The sequence below is a fragment of the Schistocerca piceifrons genome, chromosome 2, assembly GCF_021461385.2.
Source record: "Schistocerca piceifrons isolate TAMUIC-IGC-003096 chromosome 2, iqSchPice1.1, whole genome shotgun sequence".
In the NCBI taxonomy this organism is placed as follows: domain Eukaryota; kingdom Metazoa; phylum Arthropoda; class Insecta; order Orthoptera; family Acrididae; genus Schistocerca; species Schistocerca piceifrons.
Window position 1 is genome coordinate 1,087,350,315 of NC_060139.1, and position 22,063 is coordinate 1,087,372,377.

Below are 22,063 nucleotides of genomic sequence, written 5' to 3' on the forward strand. Positions count from 1 at the left end.
GAGACCTCCACCCCCTCGTACTCTTACGGATTTAGGGACAGACCTGTAGGATTCATGGTGTCAGTTCCCTCGAGCATTACTTCAGCCATCCGTCGAGTTGATGCCAAGTCGTGTAGCGGCACTTAGGCAGGTGTGCCAGTTTCTTTGGCTCCCCGGAGTGTATCATTACAAGCAATGCTTTACAGTCTGATAAGAAGAGTGATATCCAACCTACAACACTAAAAGGAAAATGACCTTTTGCACCCTTTATTAAAGCTGTTAGCGGCTTACAAAAGAGTTCAGTATCCGTCAATAAAAAATTCTTGATCATTTTTCCAATGACATAATATGTCTGACTAGTAGCAAAGCAAGTTTTAAATCCAAACTAACATCAGGTCTCCTACAAAGCACTGTATATTGCACAGTCAATTCTTTATTTACAAGCTGGTAGCATGTGAAAAAACACAATGTTTTAAATTTGGTTACTTGAGTAGGACGAAAGAATAATGTTGTCTACAATATTAAGGAAAAATAGAGAAAAGATAGGTGCTGTTGACATTCCAACCTGGACTTCGTTTGGTTGTTGATGTTAAAGGTAATCATGTAGACGTGTCCTGTGAACTAACTCGTCTTTCGTCCCCTCAAAAAAAAAAAAAAAGTAAAAAAAGAAACAGTACAGTTATGTTCTGCATCTCGTAGCTAGCTAACTGACTAACCTCCTGGGCAGTACGTCAGCAGGGACTCAAGTGGAGGTAATACTGACGTTCCCAAGGGATTTTTGTAGTTCGCCCAGATTTTATTTAATCTCTGGAGCTGTTACTGAGTAGACTGCACCATTTTTGTGTTTTCAGAGAATAAAACATAGACAGGCAATGGGCAATTGGAAAAAAAGTTACAGGGTTAGCCAGTGAAAAGGGCAGGCTGGAGATGGCCTTGACAGCTGGAATGTGAGTGGTGGGGTAATGGTGGCCGGCTCCGTTCTACCTGCATGTCCCGCCATTTAGTAGCGATGGATCGTTGGACGGGTGAACATCGCAGCTACGCGGTTAAAGCGTGGTGAGAGTTTGGTGAAAACGCGGCGTGCTTTTCGACGCCATTTCAACATACCGCGCAACAGGCCTTTTCCCTCGGATAACGCAATTTGTTCGTGGATAAACAACCTTGAACAAACTGGATCAACGTCTCAAAAACGAGGTGGGAGTGCAAAAACCGTTCGAACCCCTCAAAACATCGCTGCTGTTCAACAGGCAATGCTCAGAAGTCCATGCCGATCTGCCAAACAACATGCTCTACAACCTGGAATAAGTAACACTTCAGTGATAAGGATTCTTCGTCAAGATTTACATTTTCACCGAAAAGAAATACATACTGTGCACTCTCTCAAACCAAGTGACTATCAGAAACGATTACGATTTTGTGAGGAAATGGTCAGAGGACTTGAAGAAAATTACGCCCAAGAAAACCACTTGTGGATGACTGATGAGGCGCATTTCCACCTCTCAGGTTTTGTTAATAAACAAAAGTTCAGTTACTGGTCGGAGGAAAACCCTGGCGCACTTCCTGAAACGCCTCTTCATGCTCAAAAAGTGATGGTTTGGTGCACAATGTAGGCAAGAGGAATCACAGGCCAATTTTTCTTTGAGGCTATCAATTGAAGTGCTGTGACAAACTCTGTGCGTTACGTTGTGATGATCCAGAACTTTCTTACGTCAGAACTCGCCAGTTTTCCATGAATGAACACACAATGTTCCAACAAGATGGGGCAATAATCCACACTGCAAGAGTTGCCATGAATGCTGCGAATACTTTGTTTCCAGTCGGCATTATTTCCCGAAACGGGGTCCCCTCGCTCTCCAGATTTGACAACCTGCGACTTTTTTCTGTTGGGTTACTTAAAAACACGAGGTTTTCAGAACGATCCACTCAGAACTATCCCTGCCCTAAAACAACGAATTCGGGACGAAACTGAAGGAATACCAGGCAATATGCTGCAAAATGTCATGGGAAACTTCCAGGCCCGGCTGCAGAAGTGCATTGATTCGAAAGGAGGACATTTGGCAGATGTTGTATTCTAAAAAGAATTTTTTCACTTATTACACAGCAAATGGCTACCTTTGTACTTTATATTTGTAACCATTAAATAAAAGAATTAGTTAATTATTTAAAGCTACCCGTTTCACTGGCTAACCGTGTATAGCAAAACGAACTGGGTTATGAGGTGAACCTTTGCAACTGTGAGAGAAGAGCACGCTGGTAGCGCGTGTGATATGCTAGGTTCTTTCGTTCACGATAATGTCGCCTGAATATATCTCAAACACCAAGGTATTATAAATGTATTGAACGAACCTATGAAATCGCTCGCTGGCTACTGCAAACGGTAAGCTCTCGGATTAGCATATTTGAAATATCGTGTTTATTTCCGAAAGCCGCTTAGATTATATCTATCCTTACAGAGAGAAAGTTGGAAATAAGCGACAAGCAGAAAGAGTTTTTCCAAACGCTCACCTACTTTGAATCTAGCAAACGGCGTATCAGTCAAACTAGTGCTCGTGCTTCGGTGGTGGCTTTTAAATCTCAGTGCAACGGCAGTATCCATTTCGAAGTTTTAATCACTGCTAATCGGGCAACCCACATTCAGTAAGCTAGCAGTCCTGTTACTTGCTGGGAAACTGAGCAGTCTCCGTCGGATTTTATTCCGGCTTTTACCGTCTGTTGACTGGGAAGAGCTCGAAATAGTTTTGCCAATGCTCGTGGTAACTGTTAAGATTATAGCACCCTTGTATGTGTATTTAAATGAAGTGAAAACCAAACTTGAAACAAATTAAGTCAAAAAATATTATTTTACAGGAAAGGCTGCAGTAATCAAAGATAGTCTGTAGCTTTATTAGCGTAGTTGCCCGTTTGGTGTTAATAAGCGCCGTTGAGTTACCTGTAAGTTTAAGAAAGCAGTTGTAATTAATTACACATGTTTTGGAAATGACGCTGACGTTCTCTTGTCCACGCGAAATGTAACAGATGGGTGGCCTATCTATAATTAAATAATTAACATCTTTGTTCGACCCATGACTGGGATATATGTCAATTCAGCGTTAGTTTTTGACGAAGCAACACCGAGATAGGCTGTGCTGATGCCGCCTTACGCAATTACGGCATACACTAATGAGGTAGCTTCACTTTTAAGGCGTGTGTTCAATCGTTATTAAAGTACAGATACTTTCATCTGACTTGAACTTAAAAGCAATATAAACTTGACGACATTACGAACAGATAATACACTGTGTGATCAAAAGTATCCTGACACCCTCAAAAACATACGTTTCTCATATTAGATGCATTGTGCTGCCACTTCTGCCAGGTATTCCATATCAGCGACCTCAGTATTCATTAGATATCGTGAGAGAGCAGAATGGGGCGCTCCGCGCAATTCAAGGACTGCCGCGCGGGTAGTCGCCCGGTCAGGGGCGTCTTGTCACGCTACGCGCGACTCTCGCCGTTTGAGGTTCGTGTCCTCCCTCGGACGTGGGTGTGTGTGTTGTCCTTAGCGTAAGACAGTTTAAGTTAGATTAAGTAGTGTGTAAACTGAGGGACCGATGACCTCAGCAGATGGTCCCATAAGACCATACCACAAATTTACAAACTCACGGACTTCAAACGTGGTCAGGTGATTGGGTGTCAGTTGTGTCATACGTCTGCACCCGAGATTTCCACAATCCTAAACATACCTAGGTCCACTGTTTCCGATGTGATAGCACAAAAGCGTACAGGCCGACCTCGTCTGTTGACTGACGGAGACTGCCGACATTTGAAGATGGTCGTATGGTGTAATAGGCAGACATCTGTCCAGACCACCACACAGGAATTCCAAACAGCATCAGGATCCACTGCAAGTACTACTACAATTAAGCGGGAGGTGAGAAAACTTGGATTTCGTGGTCGAGTGGCTGCTCATAAAACATACATCACGCCGGTAAATGCCAAACGACGTCTCGCTTGGTGTAAGGAGAGTAAACATTGGACCATTGAACAGTGGAAAAAAGATGTGTTGAGTGACGAATCACGGTACACAATGTGGCGATCCGATGACAAGTTGTGGCTATGGCGAACGCCCGGTGAACGTCATATGCCAGCGCATGTAGTGCCAACAGTAAAATTCGGAGGCGGTAGTATTATGGTGTGGTAATGTTTTCCATGGAGAAGGCTTTCACCCCTTGTTGTTTTGCGTAGCACTACCACAGCACAGGCCTACGTTGGCGTTTTAAGCACCTTCTTGCTTCCCACTGTTGATGAGCAAGTCGGGGATGGCGATTGCATCTTTCAACAGGATTGAGCACCTGTTGATAATGCACCGCCTGTGGCGGAGTGGTTACACGACAGTAACATCCCTGTAGTGGACTGGCCTGCACAGAGTCCTCACAAGAATTCTATAGAACACCTTTGGGACTTTTGGGAACGCCGATCCCGTACCAGGCCTCACCGACCGACATCGATACCTCTCCTCAGTGCAGAACGCCGTGAAGAAAGGGCTGCAATTCCCCAAGAACCTTCCAGCACCATCCAGCCTGCTAGAGTGAAGCTGTCATAGAAGCTAAGGGTGGGCCAACACCATACTGAATTCCAGCATTGCCGATGGAGGGTGCCAGGAACTTGTAAGTTATTTTCACCCAAGTGTCCGGATACTTTTGATCACATTGCGTATCTGTGGCATATTTGTTTTACTGGGCATTCAGTTGATGAGGAAATGACGCAGAAAATTACTGGTCCTTTTTTTTTTTTTAGTACAGTCAAACTAAGACGTTTCGTTAGTACAGGCTGTGTAAAAAGTATACATCCCATTCCACAAGATTATCTGTATCAGTAAATAGCTAGCACGATGCACGGTGTGCACTTTACTTTCACATTGCAGGTTGCCTGTATAACGGCTTCCAGTGGCACCAAAAATTGATTTCCGTACTTCATATAATTATTGACCGAATTTAAAAATTTGAAACGCTATCGTAATCTTCTCGTGAGGACATACGGTCTTACATTACAAGTTCAACAAAAAAGCCGAACACTGAAGTACAAAACTGTAAATGTGCTGGGGCAACGTTAACTCACGGCGCTCAGATTACCCAGACTGGTTTCATCCATTGTTTCAGAATAGGAGCAGTTGGCGACATTCAACAGACTTTACACATAATTTTACTCCCCGGGTTAAATAATGAAATGAAGGTGGTTTACAGCTTGCTACATTATCACTGTAAGTTATCGCTGTACGATTTCAACATCTACTACGACGTCTTAACTTATTCCTTCTTTACTATCATCACTACAGTATCGACAGATACCACTGAATGCACCTACAAACGTATAACCTAAGCCAAAAAAAGACGCACTACATAGGAATGTGACAGAACTCGGAAGATATAATTTACATACACAGATAAGGAATGATTACAGTTTGAGATAGAAATGTCGTGTGATTAGAGCCCCCCTCTGGTGGTCATTTACCGGGTGCAAGTCTTTCGATTTGAGTCGATTTTACGCCACTTCGGCGACTTACGCGTCGATGGGGATGAAATTTTGATGATTAGGACAACACAACACCCAGTCCCTGAGCGGAGAAAATCTACGACACAGCCGGGAATCGAACCAGGGCCCTTAGGATTGACATTCTGTCGCTCTGACCAGTCAGCTACCGGGGACGGACAGTTTGAGATAAATTGGATGATTTGTGCAAAGAAAGAGCATTACAGATTGAACAAGTCGTTAACGCGTTGGTCCACCTCTGACCCATATCAAGCAGTCATTCAGCCCGAGATTATGATGGTCTAAAGTGCCAAATGGACATAATTTGGCACGTTATCCCACAGGAGGATATCTAGCTGCTCTGTCAGTCAATGTCAAGCCTAATAACTGTTTGACATTGATTGACAGATTTGTTGGATGTCCTCCTGAGGGATATCGTGCCAAATTCGGTACTAGTGGCGCATTAGATCGTCATAATCCCGGGCTGTGTGCTGGTTATTGTCGATAAAGCTCCAAACGTACTCAATTAGGAAGACATTAGGCAACACTGCCGGCCAAGTCAGGCTTTCACATGTTCGAGCAGAATTGATGAGTCCCACTTCTCACCGAGCGCCGAAGTTTGGTGACGGTAACCACGACTTGAGAGAGTACCGCACCACAATAGATAATCAGCCCTCGGAACACTCGTAGCGCATCATCTGTATGGTTTGGCAGTATGAACTATGTCGAGCTCCACAAGGGACCGCAGCTGCCTACCCAATGGGATCCACGTCTGTGGATAGTGATTGGTTTCTTTTCTTTCCTTTATTGTATTTCGATTCCCCCCGAAGGGGGCGGGCTGGCAACAGCTTATTACGCTGCTCTACAGCCTACAGACTTTTTAAAACGTAAGGAGAGGTTAAGAAACAATAAAAGCATGCTATAAAATGGGGACTTAAATTGTAAAACGGTGGAAAATTTGGGAAGCGAAGGGTTGGCAGAGCGAATTAAAATACACAGGATGCAGACAGGTAACATAGTAGACAGACAATTAAAAAACATGGCGACAAACTGGTTTCTGTTCGCAAGAGATATAAAATCACACACAGCGACAGAGAGATTGACCTTAAGCAACCACTGCTTGCACCAAGCGGTGAACTGGTCAAAATGGGATTGGAGAAGGTGTTGGAATGCTGCAGGGTGGGGGCAAGGGCAAGGAAGGCGGTGTCATCGGCAAACAGGAGAAGGTGGACGGGGGGGGGGGGTGGGGTGACGGCGGCGGCATGTCTGCCGTATACAAAAGGTACAGAAGGGGCACACTGGTGGAGGGAAAAAAGGTGTAGGAATCTGTGTTATGGATGGTGACGTAGGAAGGACGTTTGGAGGGAAAGGAGCCGATCAGACGGACGTAGTTAATGGGAAGGGCGAAGGTTTAGAGCTTGAAGAGGAGACCGGAATGCGATACGAGGTCATAGGCACGTTCGAGGTCCAGGGAGAGGAAGATAGTGGAGCGACTGGAATTAAGCTGTTCGGAAAGGAGATGAGTGAGGTGAAGGAGAAGGTCATCGGAAGAGAAGGACGGCCGAAAACCACACTGGGTAACAGGAAGGAGGCGGTGCTGGTGGAGATGTTGGTGGATGCGGCAGGTGAGGATGGATTCCAGGACCTTGCTGAAGACTGAGGTGAGCCTGATGGGACAGTAGGAGACGGCGGACAGCGGTTTACCGGGTTTAAGGAACATCAGGATACGGAAGGTTTTCCACAGGTCCGGGTAGTAGCTGGTGGACAGGACTACATTGTAGAGCCTTCCCAGGGTGGAGAGGAAAGAGACAGGAGCTTCACGTAGGTGGCGGTAGGTGACAGGATCGTGACCAGGAGCGGTGTTGCGTTTCATGCAGAGTGTAGCAATGAGATCCTGTGTAATGATAGGCGCATTGAGTTCTGTGTGTGCCATGTTGTCCAAGTACTGGAAACCAGGTGCAAGGGTGGGGAGGGGGACAGAGGTGTCAGTCCGATCGCGTACATCCAGAAAGAGGGGGTAGTCGAACTGGGGATCATTGGGGATGGAAAAGACAACGGAGAGGTAGGAGGCAAAGTGATTGGCCTTACTGAGGGTGTCAGGGAAGGGGTGGTCATCATGGAGAAGAGGATAGTAGGGGGAGGGTTTAGTTCCGGTAAGGCGATGGAAGGCTGACCAGAACTTGGACGAGTTGATAGGGAGGGTGTATGTCTGTCGCCAGTCCTGGCGTTTCTTAGCTGTGAGCGAGTTTCGGGTGTGTCGCTGGAGTTGCCGGTGGCGTTGTAGTGTGTCCGGGTCCCGCGTGTGGAGGAAGGCACGGTAGAGATGGTGGGATTCATGGAGGAAGAGGACAGCCTGTGGGGGTAAGGTAGGATGGTGGGAGTGGATGGCGACAATAGGGACATGGGCCTCCACGGCCTCAGACAAGGTCTGCTGGAGAAAGGAGGCGGCATGGGTAATATCATCAGGGTGGTAGTAGGTGAAGGGGAAGCCATCGACCTGGGTGGATAGAGGATCCCGGTAGGCATTCCAGTCGGCATGGGAATAATCATGGACGTACTTCAGGGGAGGGTCATTACGAGGGTCGGGGCGGGGGCGAAAACCGTCGGAAACGGTGAGGAGGACGGGAGATGGTCGCTACCAATGGGGTCCAGGACATCCACCACTCACTAGCGATTGGTCGGCACCCCTTAAATACCGGAGCACTGATCTGCGGCGGTCAGTTCTGCTCAGGGCGCCGAGTCGTGTACAGTATCCAGTTACCGCCAAGTCTACAAGCGCCATCTATCACAAAGCGAAAAAAGTGGTCCAACCAAAACATTCATATTTCTTTACGTACTACACCAATATGTAATAAAAATGGGGGTTGCTAGTTCAAAAAACGCAGTAGATATCCGTTTGACCTATGGCAGCGCCATCTAGCGGGCCAACCATAGCACCATCTGGATTCCTCCTTCAATCTAGACGAGTTTCGTTCTTTGTAGTTTCTTCTTTTGATGCTTATTTCGTGAGAGATTTTTGGCTTGGTCACTATGAATGGACCGCCCTGTATATGTTCGACCCATTCAGATAATTCCTTAGTGCTGAAACACTTTTCTCTCTTCTTTTTTGCTCAACCCGAAGTTGTGCATCAGCTGTCAGTCTGACAGCACATTATCAGTTACTATTGATTGATTCAATGTATTATTTTATGTAACTTAAGAACTTTATATGGCAGACTCCCTGCGCCACATGGCGGTTACTTCAAATGGTTCAAATGGCTCTGAGCACTATGGGACTTAACTGCTGAGGTCATCAGTCCCCTAGAACTTAGAACTACTTAAACCCAACTAACCTAAGGACATCACACACATCCATGCCCGAGGCAGGATTCGAACCTGCAACCGTAGCGGTCGTGCGGTTCCAGACTGTAGCGCCTAGAACCGCTCGGCCACTCAGGCCGGCGATGGCGGTTACTGTTATATAACTAATTCTGTTATATTTGAGTCATTTTATTTATATATTTTTCATCTTTTCTACTCCTGTAATCTGACACCATATAACTTCACCTGTTGATTTTTATTCTGACATGTTTTTTAAGTTGTTTGAAAATAACACGCCAGCGTATGTTGGCAAGATGTGAATATCCCCCATGTCTTTTTTGCTCTGCGTTTTTTAATGTACAATTTTAAAATTGAAATATTCAATTAATGATTTGCAAGTGCACTTTGGTATTTTGTGGTAATCTCTGGGAATATAAAGATTTGTTAAATCTTCACGTGACACACTCCACATAGAGGGCATTCCAAGACCCTGCTACTCCGCGGTCTGCTGTATAGGTGAATATAAAGAGCGGCTTCAGTTATTGTGCTCGCTTCTCATTTTTGGTTACTGATAACTTGATACCAATGTCTATGAGTTTAATTTGTACACCACTGGTATGTTTTTTCCAACAGTTGGTTTATACTCAGGTTTATTTGTGGTTCTTTGTTGTTATTCACTCATCGCTGTGTGAAATTTTTAACTTCCATCAGCATTGAAGATGATCACTATGTAACTGAAAATCGAATTTGCTATCAATAAACCATCAATATTAAGGCCAAAGCTGACCTTCCTTTTAATTTTTAAGCTATGGAACTGTTACGTAGTGCACTCTACACTGATTGTCGAGACTGAACGCACTGTGATAAAATTTTACTTGTAAAATAGTGTATTACAGGCTTCTTTACTGTTCTGAAGGTATTTTCAGGGAAACAGAGTTATTCGAGGAAACGAACCAAGTAAATCACATCTTTATTATTATTGTGTAATGAGGTAACGGAGAGCATAGATCGCATGTACCACAATACTTAGAAAATATTCCACAGCAAAAAGTAATATTATCAGTGAGGCTTGGGTTCATCCTACGTATTTCCCGAAAAGACCTGATGGGCATACAGCGCAGCTTTCGATCTCACTTCTTGCGCTGGTCATCACACGAGCAGGCAAAGGAGAAATGCCCGTTACACGTGAAGTAACCTACGCAACATACCGTAAGGTAGCTCGCTGAGCTGCAATGTGGATGTAGACCTAGAGGCAGTGCCTAGCAGTGTCCTAGTGTATGTGGAGGTCTCATTTGGCATCTCATTGCCCACGTCCCACCGGTGTGCAGTACTTACCAGCTTAAATTCCACACCGATCGATTTGATTTACTTTCTGATATTGTTTTGGGGACAATTAGGTTGCCTATTGAAACGAAAGATTTTTCCTCTGCACGATTGAAGTTCTGAAACTTATTTGAGACATACCTCTTCACAACAGCAATATTGTACACATATGAGCACAGTAGCCCTGATTAGTTACTGAGTTTCTGGTGGGTACACTCCTCTCATACTGCTGTCGACAGGAAAGCTGTGCACACGTTTCTGGTCGAGGCTGCTGCTAGGGATCGTCAGGTTGTTAAACATGGTGCATGCCACCTGGAATAGTACACATTGGACATTGCACTATAGTCATAAGCCACGCATTTCTTCGTAACATTCCTCTACTGATGTCACCAGGAAAATGGCCGTACCGTAGGTGCAACTTCAACGGACGGGTATCTGTTGAGAGGCCAGACAAACGTGTGGTTCCTGAAGAGGGGCAGCAGCCTTTTCAGTAGTTGCAGGGGCAACAGTCCGGATGATTGACTGATCTGGCCTTGTAACACTAACCAAAACGGCCTTGCTGTCCTGGTACTGCGAACGGCTAGAAAGCAAGGGGAAACTACAGCCGTAATTTTTACCGAGGACATGCAGCTTTACTGTATGGTTTCATGATGATGGCGTCCTCTTGGGTAAAATATTCCGGAGGTAAAATAGTCCCCCATTTGGATCTCCAGGATGGGGCTACTCAAGAGGACGTCTTTATCAGGAGAAAGAAAACTGGCGTTCTACGGATCGGAGCGTGGAATGTCAGATAACTTAATCGGGCAGGTAGGTTAGAAGATTTAAAAAGGGGAAATGGATAGGTTAAAGTTAGATATAGTGGATTTTGGTGAAGTTCGATGGCAGGAGGAACAAGACATTTGGTCAGTTGAATAGAGGGTTATAAATACAAAATCAAATAGGGGTAATGCAGAAGTAGGTTTAATAATGAATAAAAAAATAGGGGTGTGGGTAAGTTATTACAAACAGCGTAGTGAACGCATTATTGTGGCCAAGATAGACACGAACCCCATGCCTACTATAGTAGTAGTTTATATGCCAACTAGCTATGCAGATCATGAAGAAATTGATGAAATGTGTGATGACTTAAAGAAGGTAGTGAAAGGGAACGAAAATTTAATAGTCATGGGTGACTGGAATTCGAGAGTAGGAAAAGGGAGAGATGGAAACATAGTGGGTGAATATGGATTGGGGGAGAGAAATGAAAGGGGAAGCCGCCTGGTAGAATTTTGTACGGAGCATAACTTAATCATAGGAAACACTTGGTTCAAGAATCATAAAAGATGGTTGTATACATGGAAGAATCCTGGAGATACTAGAAGGTATCAGATAGATTAAATAATGGTAAGACCGAGATTTAGGAACCAGGTTTTAAATTGTAGGACATTTCCAGGGGCAGATGTGGACTCTGACCGCAATCTATTGCTTATGAACTGTAGATTAAAACTGAAGAAACTGCAAAAAGGTGGGAATTTAAGGAGATGGGACCTGGATAAAATGACTAAACCAGAGGTTGTACAGAGTTTCAGCGAGACCATAAGGGAACAATTGACAGTAGAAGAAGAATGGGTAGCTCTGAGGGATGACGTAGTGAAGGCAGCAGAGGATCAAGTAGGTAAATAGACGAGGGCTAGTAGAAATCCTTGGGTAACAGAAGAAATATTGAATTTAATAGATGAAAGGAGAAAATATAAAAATGCATAAATGAAGCAAGCAAAAAGGAATACAAACGTCTCAAAAATGAGATCGACAGGAAGTGCAAAATGGCTAAGCAGGGATGGCCAGAGGACAAATGTAAGGATGTAGAGGCTTATCTCACTAGGGGTAAGATAGATCCTGCCTTCAGGAATATTAAAGAGACCTTTGGAGAAAAGAGAGCCACCTGTACGAATATCTAGGGCTCAGATGGAAACCCAGTTCTAAGCAAAGAATGGAAAGCAGAAAGGTGGAAGGAGTATATAGAGGGTCTATACTAGGGCGATGTACTTGAGGGCAATATTACGGAAATGGAAGAGGATGTAGATGAAGATGAAATGGGAGATACGATACTGCGTGAAGAGTTTGATAGAGCACTGAAAGACCTGAGTCGAAACAAGGCCCTGGGAGTAGACAACATTACATTAGAACTACTTACGGCCTTGGGAGAGCCAGTCCTGACAAAACTCTACCATATGGTGAGCAAGATGTATGAGACAGGCGAAATACCCTCAGACTTCAACAAGAATATAATAATTCCAATCCCAAAGAAAGCAGGTGTTGACAGATGTGAAAATTACCGAACTATCAGTTTAATAAGTCACAGCTGCAAAATACTAACGCGAATTCTTTACAGACGAATGGAAAAACTTATAGAAGCCGACCTCTGCGAAGATCAGTTTGGATTCCGTAGAAATGTCGGAACACGTGAGGCAATACTGACCCTACGACTTATCTTAGAAGAAAGCTTAAGGAAAGGCAAACCTACGTTTATAGCATTTGTAGAATTGGAGAAAGCTTTTGACAATGTTGACTGGAATAATCTCTTTCAAATTCTGAAGGTGGCAGGGGTAAAATACAGGGAGCGAAAGGCTATTTACAATTTGTACAGAAACCAGATGGCAGTTGTAAGAGTCGAGGGGCATGAAAGGGAAGCAGCGGTTGGGAAGGGAGTGAGACAGGGTTGTAGCCTCTCCCCGATGTTATTCAATCTGTATATTGGGTAAGCAGTAAAGGAAACAAAATAAAAATTCGGAGTAGGTATTAAAGTCCATGGAGAAGTAATAAAAACGTTGAGATTCACCGATGACATTGTTATTCTGTCAGAGACAGCAAAGGATTTGGAAGAGCAGTTGATCGGAATGGACAGTGTCTTAAAAGGAGGATATAAGATGAACATCAACAAAAGGAAATCGAAGATAATGGAATGTAGTCCAATTAAGTCGGGTGATGCTGAGGGAATTAGATCAGGAAATGAGACGCTTAAAGTAGTAAAGGAGTTTTGCTATTTGGGGAGCAAAATAACTGATGATGGTCGAAGTAGAGAGTATATAAAATGCAGGCTGGCAATGGCAAGGAAAGCGTTTCTGAAGAAGAGAAATTTGTTAACATCGAGTATAGAGTTAAGTGTCGGGAAGTCGTTTCTGAAAGTATTTGTATGGAGTGTAGCCATGTATGGATGTGAAATATGGACGATGAATAGTATGGACAAGAAGATAATAGAAGCTTTTGAAATGTGGTGCTACAGAAGAATGCTGAAGTTTAGATGGGTAGATCACATAACTAATGAGGAGGTATTGAATTGAATTGGGGAGAAGAGGAGCTTGTGGCACAACTTGACAAGAAGAATGGACCGGTTGGTAGGACATGTTCTGAGGCATCAAGGGATCACAGATTTAGCGTTGGAGGGCAGCGTGGAGGGTAAAAATCGTAGAGGGAGACTAAGAGATGAATACACTAAGCAGATTCAGAAGGATGTAGGTTGCAGTAGGTACTGGGAGATGAAGAAGCTTGCACAGGATAGAGTAGCATGGAGAGCTGCATCAAACCAGTCCCAGGACTGAAGACAACAACAACAACAACAACAACAACTGATGTCACCAGAAATAGGTATTGTGGCAATTGCGATGACGTCACTGCTGGAGATCACGATCCTGTTCAACATAGTTGATGCATCACTGGATAAGACCGTCTCGGGGTTCGTGCTCTTATTGGACGCAGTTACTAGTCTGCTTCCTTTATTTCTTGATAACATTACTTTATTGTTCCCACCAAAACACTGGTGCGGTGTCAGTGGCGCTGATTTCACTGCTGGCGATCACGAACCTGTCCAACACAGCGGATGCCGTTCTGGAGAGGACCCACTTGGAGTTTGTGCTTTGATTTTATGCGATTCCTGGTCTCCCTCCAGGACTTCTGTGCTACATTCCTCTGCTGTTGTCACCAGGAAACTGGTGGGGTGGCAGCACACAGCTGCTTGGCACTTCATGTTTAGGTTCGATGCAGTTTCACGTGACCTTCCAGGAATTTTTCGTAGTATTCCTCTACAGTTATTACCAAGAAAGTGCTGTGGTGGCAGTGGTGTGACGTTAATGTTGTAGTTAACTAACTGCGCGGGGTAGCCACGCTTTCTGGCGTCATTTCACGGTCCAGCCGGCTCCCCCCGCCCCCCACCGGAGTTGGAATCCTCCCTCGGGCATGGGCGTGTGTGTTGTCCTTAGCGTAAGTTAGATTAAGTAGTGCATAAGCTTACGGAACGATGACCTCAGCAGTTTGAGCCCATGAGAAGGTTCAATACACAATCACCTGTATATTTGACCAAGTTCGGAAAGGAGATTACGCACTGTTTTAATGCAATTTGTGGTGTCACCGCCAGACACCACACATGCTAGGTGGTAGCCTTTAAATCGGCCACGGTCCGTTAGTATACGTCGGACCCGCGTGTCGCCACTGTCAGTGATTGGAGACCTAGCGCCGCCACACATCAGGTCTAGTCTAGAGAGACTCCCTAGAACTCGCCCAGTTGGACAGCCGACTTTGCTAGCGATGTTTCAATGTCTACATACGCTCTCATGTGCAGAGACGACAGTTTAGAATAGCCTTCAGCTACGTCATTTGCTACGACCTAGAAAGCGCTATATTCAGTAATTAGAATGAATTCTGAACATACAATATTGTGAATCATGTACCGTCAAGAGCGACGTTCATCATTAATGGATTAAATTTAAATATCAAACTAATTACGTCCGCTTTCTGAATTCTAATTCCTTGTCATGTTCCAGACCTCACGTCAGTATAGTTCTTCCCTCCACACGCCAGCCTGCGTCAGCTGAAACGCGTGCATTTCGGCCTCCACTAGTAACACGGTGTTGGCTCTTCTGCCAACACAACACATATCCTTGTCCCTTTCAAGGACTTTTTTATAGCTTTTCTCTATTGTTGTCACCAGGAAAGCGGTGCGGGCGGCGGTGGTGCTGCTGCCGCTGCTGGGGATCACCAACCTGGTCAACATGGCGGACGCCCCCCTGGACAGGGCCGCATGGGAGTTCGCGCTCTGGTCCTACGCCACGCACTTCCTCGTCTCCTTCCAGGGCTTCTTCATAGCCTGCCTCTACTGCTTCCTCAACGGCGAGGTACGTATTATGCCGTTCAAACTGTTTGCTATCCAATTAACTACCTTGTTGCATGCATTCATTTAGCGAGCTGTAACGATTGTGGTCTCTTGAGAGGCTTACACGTGAAATGCTTGTAATTAAAAAACCGATTGTGGGAATCATGCTATCTGCATCAGAATGCAAGAAAGAGTGAACATGATATCAGAGAGGTGGAGCACGTGCCTGTTGTTGTGCATAGATGCGGAAAGAAATTAGCAGTACCCCTTTCAAAGGAACCAGACTTGTGTTTTTCTTGAGTTAGGTAAATGATGTAAGGCCTGCATTTTGGAGTTCAGAGAAATAACTGAACCTCACTCGAGCCCAATGGGAGTGCAGTGTCGAATTGTAGGCAGCTCAATTTAGTGTAGGAAAGGAATACACCTGCCTTCGCACAGGTACATAATTCCAACGTAACGAAAGGTAATAAACTGAACATATCATCAATGTTTACATAAACTACAGCATCAACAGCTTTTAGTGGGGACACCTGGTAGTCCGTCACAGCTAGTAGAGTGTCGACCAAGAGTAACCTCTGCACAACGGGATCGACGTCTAACCTTAAAGAGTGGGATCATACCCAGCCATGCAAGGTCATTGTCCGCAGAAGTTCCAGCAGTCTCGTTTCCTGCAGTTTCTCGACCAGCTTTGTAGCGGAGAGTCGGGATTACTGGAGAATGGGATACAACCCCGTCGGCTTTGACCAAAGACGTCAGCAGTTGCCACAGATGATGTATTGCACAGATTTAACAGCAAAGACGAATGTGGAGAAACAAAAGAATGCTTGCCAGAGAAAACACATCGTAGACGTATATCACGTACATTCACATTTCGAACATAATGTTAAGTACATCTCCTCTTTGAATCCTAGAATCCTATTCTTCAATGAGCTACATAGCTCACCTGAAGGTGTTGGGATGCTACTGCAAAAAAGAAGGGACAAACAGAGTCAGAAGTAACGTTAGTATGGAATAGCTAGGTTGAAATATATGAGTTGTATCCCGAACTGATATGCGTAGGTTAACTTCAGCACAGGATACAAATTTAACGTGGGTTATGCCGACTTTTTCGTCTTAGCTATCACTAGTATCCCATTCTTCATTTGACCTATGTAGGTCAACTGAAGTATGGGATAGAAATTGCTTTCTTCGTGTCAGCTGCAATTAGCATCCTATTCTTTCCACTCTTCAATTGATACATGTATCTCATACTTCATTCGACTGAAAATCAGGACCTATATAGGTCAACTGAAGTTTGGGAGACAAATTTAACGTGTATCGTAGTAAAAATAGTGCTAGCGGAAGCGAAATAAAAGTGACAACTGCAAAATTTGTACTCAGTACTGCAGTTCACGAACTCTGCTTCAACTCCTCCATACGCATAGAAGATAAATCCGTAGCTACAAAGGAAAAGCAAAAAGTAAAACTTGTCCAGAATGAAAAACAATTCTTCCAAATTATCTCACACTCATTAAGAATGAAAATAAGTGCCGAATGAAATGGAATGAACATGTGATTTAAATTAATACAAGTGACAAAAATCGTACAGGTCCAGCCCCGTCTTACGTCACATTCATTTATTTAAATTTACATTGATGGCTCCTCACCACAGAGGATAACCTATTTTGTATCTATGGCCCGAAAACAATGACATTAACATCCATCAGCAAGCTATGATGTCATTAGTCAAAGCCAACTGGTTGTATCGCATGCTTCAGTTGACCTGGAGAGTCAGATCAATCGAACTGTCCGGTAGATGTACGGCAGTGGTCCTGAGATGAGTCAGATTAATGTGGTGTCAGTAACATCGAGATTGGACAAGGAATGAATTGATGACGCATATGTACTTTACCGATGACTATTGTTTTAATGTACAAAATCATTCTCTTTTCACTTTAGTCTGGAGAGAATGTGGTGAAATCATTATGAATTGGCATACAGAGTTTCATATACCACTGTTAATGTTCCAAAATCACAATGGTTACATTTTGGTACAATACATACACCTCTTCAGAATTCCGATAGTCCACGCTCCCACTTCGTAACTTAAATTTTCCAATTTATTGAAGCTATTCAACATTATTTTCTCAGAATTTTCCGATTATGACTAACGTTTAGAGATTTCTCTGTGACAGATCGCAATGAAAGTGATTTGCACCCGGAAAACCATCCGTGTACAATGCAGGCCGACTGCACCTCCTTCAGTTTCAGGAAATTAAGGCTGCCTCTCAAGCCCACACCTTCAATTGTTGTTGTTGTTGTTGTTGTGGTCTTCAGTCTTGAGACTGGTTTGATGCAGCTCTCCGTGCTACTCTATCCTGTGCAAGCTGCTTCATCTCCCAATGCCTACTGCAACCTACATCCTTGCGAATCTGCTTAGCGTATTCATCTCTTGGTCTCCCTCTACGATTTTTACCCTCCACGCTGCCCTCCAGTACCGAATTGGTAATCCCTTGATGCCACAGAACATGTCCTACCAACCGATTCCCTTTTCTAGTCAAGTTGTACCACAAACTCCTCTTCTCCCCAAGTCTATTCAATACTTCCTCACTAGTTATGTGATCTACCCATCTAATCTTCAGCATTCTTCTGTAGCATCACATTTCGAAAGCTTCTTTTCTCTTCATATCTAAACTATTTATCGTCCATGTTTCACTTCCATACATGGCTACATTCCATACAAATACTTTCAGAAACGACTTCCTGATACTTAAATCAATACTGGATGCTAACAAATTTCTCTTCTTCAGAAACGCTTTCCTTGCCAATGCCAGTCTGCATTTTATATCCTCTCCACTTCGACAATTATCAGTTTTTTGCTCCCCAAATAGCAAAACTCCTTTACTACTTTAAGTGTCTCATTTCCTTATCTAATCCCCTCAGCGTCACCCGACTTAATTGGACTACATTCCATTATCTTCGTTTTGCTTTTGTTGATGTTCATCTTATACCCTCGTTTTAAGACACTGTCCATTACGTTCAACTGTTCTTCTAATTCCTTCAATTATCGTTGATAAAGTGCATTAGTGTTTGTACCGGTGCCTTGTCCTTTCGAAACTCGTCTACGGGAGCGTTGTTTATGCATCAGCCCGTCCGTCCCTCTTATGCTGTCTCAATACTATTCATAATCGTGGCGTCCGTTTGGCCACTGACGCGTTTTACACTAGCCCTGTTGAGAGTCTGTACGCAGAAGCTGCAGAACTACCGCTGTTCTAAGGCCTTGACTTTCTCCTCAGCAGGTATTCATAGCGTTTGTCTGTCATTCGTGGCCACCCGTCCTATGCCTCCCTCCTCGATAACTTCTTTGATTGCCAGTATAGGGCGCGTCTTTCATCTCTTTTACCTCCTGGAGTTCGCTTTCCGCTCTTGCTCCGGCAGTTTAACTTAGCGCTACCTGCTACTTTCCAGGTGGGTGTGAACCCTTCACCACGTTGGCTTCGTGCAGCGGTCAGTGCTCACCTTGGCCTTCATTCGCTTCCCAAGTACACTGCCCCAGCCTTGCTCTATCGCCTTCACTTTCACGACCTTCGCATGGAACTTGGCGATAGTGACTTTGTGTGCACTGATAGCTCTCGAATTGACGGTAGCGTTGGGTATGCCTTCTTCACAGGCGTCGTATCAGCTTCGGGCACACTGCTCAGTGTTTACAACGGAGCTCTTCGCCCTGTATCAGGCCACGGAGCACATCCAGTGACACAGACTTCTCAATTGTCACATCTCCTCAGACTCTCTCGGTGCCCTTCAAAGTCTCTGTGTGCTCTACATCGCCCATCCCTTAGTGAAACGGGTCCAGAAAACTGTCATTTGATCACTCTTGATGGGACCACTGTGCGGTTTATATGGGTCCCTGGTCATGTCGCTGTGACAGGAAACGAAGCTGCTGACGGTGCTGCCGAAGCTGCAATCCTCGTACCTCGAATTCGTCTGTCAGGAGGAGGTGTCACTCTGGCATCGCCACTGGTCCTCCCTTGATAGGGATGAGCTCCAGGTTATTTAGCCTCTCCCAGCGCCTTGGACGGTATCCTCTCGGCCCTTCCGCTGCGAGGAGGTCATTTTAACTAGATTGCGTATTGGGCCCTGCCTTTTTAGCCATCGCTACTTGTTAAGTGTCGGTCCCTCACCACTTCGTGCACATTGCACCCAACTTTAAACTATCCGCTATTTCCTGACGGAATGCCCATTTTTTAACCGTTTATGTTTCTGTTTGGGTTTCGTCTGAGTTATCGGCCGTTTAAACGAACGTTGCGCCGGCTGTCGACTGCGTTTTATTTTTGATCCGCGTAGCAATATGGCGACGACCACTTAACTTTTAGTTCCCGACCTCCGTTTCTCTATGGCGCAATTTATAGATCACTCTGCGCGTCCCTGTTTTTAGCTCTCTTCCTTCGATTGGGATTGTCGTGAAGACGTTTTTAAATCCCGTTTTTGTCTTCGTGTTTCACAGTTTTGATATACGTGCGAATGACGCTGGTTGTTTTTGCGCCCTAAAACAAAACAAAAGAGAGATGATTGGTGTCTTAATACTGAAAGTGGAAGAGATTGTCATCTCAGAAATCAGATTTTGCAGTGGGTCAAACGGCCAGTATTAGTTATGGTAACAAAACTGCAGTGTTCAAGGTTACATACAGGATCTCTTTAGTCTGCGAGAGTGGTGTTTATCTTGATCTCAGTGGGATGAGGCAATTGAGATGGGTGGCTCAGTTGGTGCTTGTCGAGAGCACTAATTCGACATATAGAAGTTCCACAATAATCGCCTCTCATCTCCGCCATCAAGAAAATATTAACAACACTGAACTGCTCGGGATAAGTTAAGTTTTCTCCAGTAGCTCTTCGAACAACACATGCGTTAGATAGATATAGTAGAGATATCTCAGCGTAAACGGTAATTATTTATACTCAAATTTTTCTAAAGTATGGCAGTCTCTTTCCAAAGAAGCTGTAGGGATATCTAATTATGTGACTGGATATAAATAAACCGTTGTAAATACTAACACAATATTAAAAATATCAACCATTCTGGTTCGTATCATTTAATAACGATAAAATGCTGATAAGTATATTTTATAAACATATTTGATGAAGGGCTTAGGGCTTCTAGTTACAGGAACAGGGAGAAAGTGTTCCCGAAGAGCACCTTGGAAATGGTCTGCAGATATGAAGGAAAACAATGGAAAAAGTTGGAGATCAGATTTGAGAACGAGTTCAAGAAAGTTGACTGGAATATTAACGGAATTCGAACCACGTAAGTCTCTTAAGTCTTAGAACTATATGACTGGCGTTCAGCACTTTCAGATTTTCTTTTTTCTTAAGTGGTTTATTCTATTAAGCTTTTTCACATCTATCTGTCATTTATATAGGAAGGACGTTACTAAAATCTGACGAATTTGTTGTTTTAAATCGTTGTACAACAGAGTACCAAGAAGTAAACATGGACTATGTTCTGTAGAGATATCTAATATCGATGGTTCTCTATTTGTGATTTGCAATATCGCCTAGATATTATATGCTTGATGTTGCAAAATAAAAATGTTTATATTTTAATACGAGGCAAACGACTTCGTTTCGTCGTGGAAGGTCAGAAATTAAGACAGAAATTGTCTGTCGCACTGTGTTTATTTTACTGTATCAGTTGTAGCGTAGGCGACTCATTCAGCCTCGTAGAAAATAGGAGAGAACTCTTAGTAGGAACCGGATGAAACTATTTGCACAAAGGTGCAATGACCGTGAAAGACGTTCAGCAAGTCACGTAATTAATTTTCCTTACTTCCGATAAAAAGTCGCTAAAGCACACACCGAAAGGCGATTAAAATGGAAAGTAAATACAATAATGTACACAGTTTTATTTTGAAGCTAAAAGTTATTTTACGCTCGATTTCGGATGTAATTTACAACAGGAAAAAGATATAAGCTTGCGGAAGTTAGTGTGCAAATTCTGAAATGATAAGAAGCTTATGTTTGTTATAAAATTAAAGTTCAGAGAATAATTGCATACAAGATATTAAAAATAGCAGTAATTTTAGTCGGTTGATTTGAGATCCGACACCGGTCTACAAATAACTTTTAATGACTACACTAACGACAACAGAAAGTGTTACACAACGATGTACCAGCCCTCCCACCAAAGAAAAATCTCTGGCATCACCGGAAATCCAGCTCGGATCTTCTACTTGGTAGTCAGCCGCAATTACCACCTAGCTATGGAGGCCGATACTCATCACATAATTGGTTTTAAATTATTGAAGTTTCGCTCTTCTCTGGACTGATGCCACTCATCAACGTATGTATAAAATGTGAGCCGTACTGGCAGGAACACACGTTTTTATTCGTTGTGGCATAGAAGCAAAGTACCTTGGAACGATATGTTAAGAAATTCCTTGATACAACAATGGTGTGTAATATCGTCACTGTTCCTGTCCACATGCTAGTATGATTATGTCTCTACAGATCGGGCCCACAGATGCTATGATTGGAAACAAATCAGGGGACTGGTCAGACCAGTCAAGAATGCATAGTTCCTCATGTCATTTGTGCTATGAGCTGCAGGGTGGAGTCTTGCATTAGCCTACCGGATTGTTCCGTTTGGTAGCCAGGTCGTGAAGGGTATGCTAACAGGGTTTACCAACCATACCACGTGCTAGAAGTATGGAAGAGGTATGGATCTTGAGAATCGCCGCTTCCTCTGACCTACGTCGGATACAGACATGTTGGCGTCGCCATACGCAGGAGCCGCCATCCAATATGCCAGTTGACGCTGGATCTACAGCAAGCCAGTCTATTGCGCCTCACGTG

At 44.0% G+C, this 22,063-nt stretch overlaps 1 protein-coding gene across 1 annotated transcript in view; it reads left to right on the plus strand.

Annotated features, from left to right (window-relative positions):
* The window catches only part of LOC124777479 (PDF receptor-like), a gene marked incomplete at its 3' end in the record, with an annotated part of 233,679 nt that overhangs the window by 194,642 nt on the left and 16,974 nt on the right, over window positions 1–22,063 (plus strand). Inside the window, exon 11 of the mRNA XM_047252914.1 lies at window positions 15,074–15,257. Coding sequence (XP_047108870.1) covers window positions 15,074–15,257 — 184 coding nt within the window. The remainder of the gene's footprint in view (window positions 1–15,073; window positions 15,258–22,063) is intronic.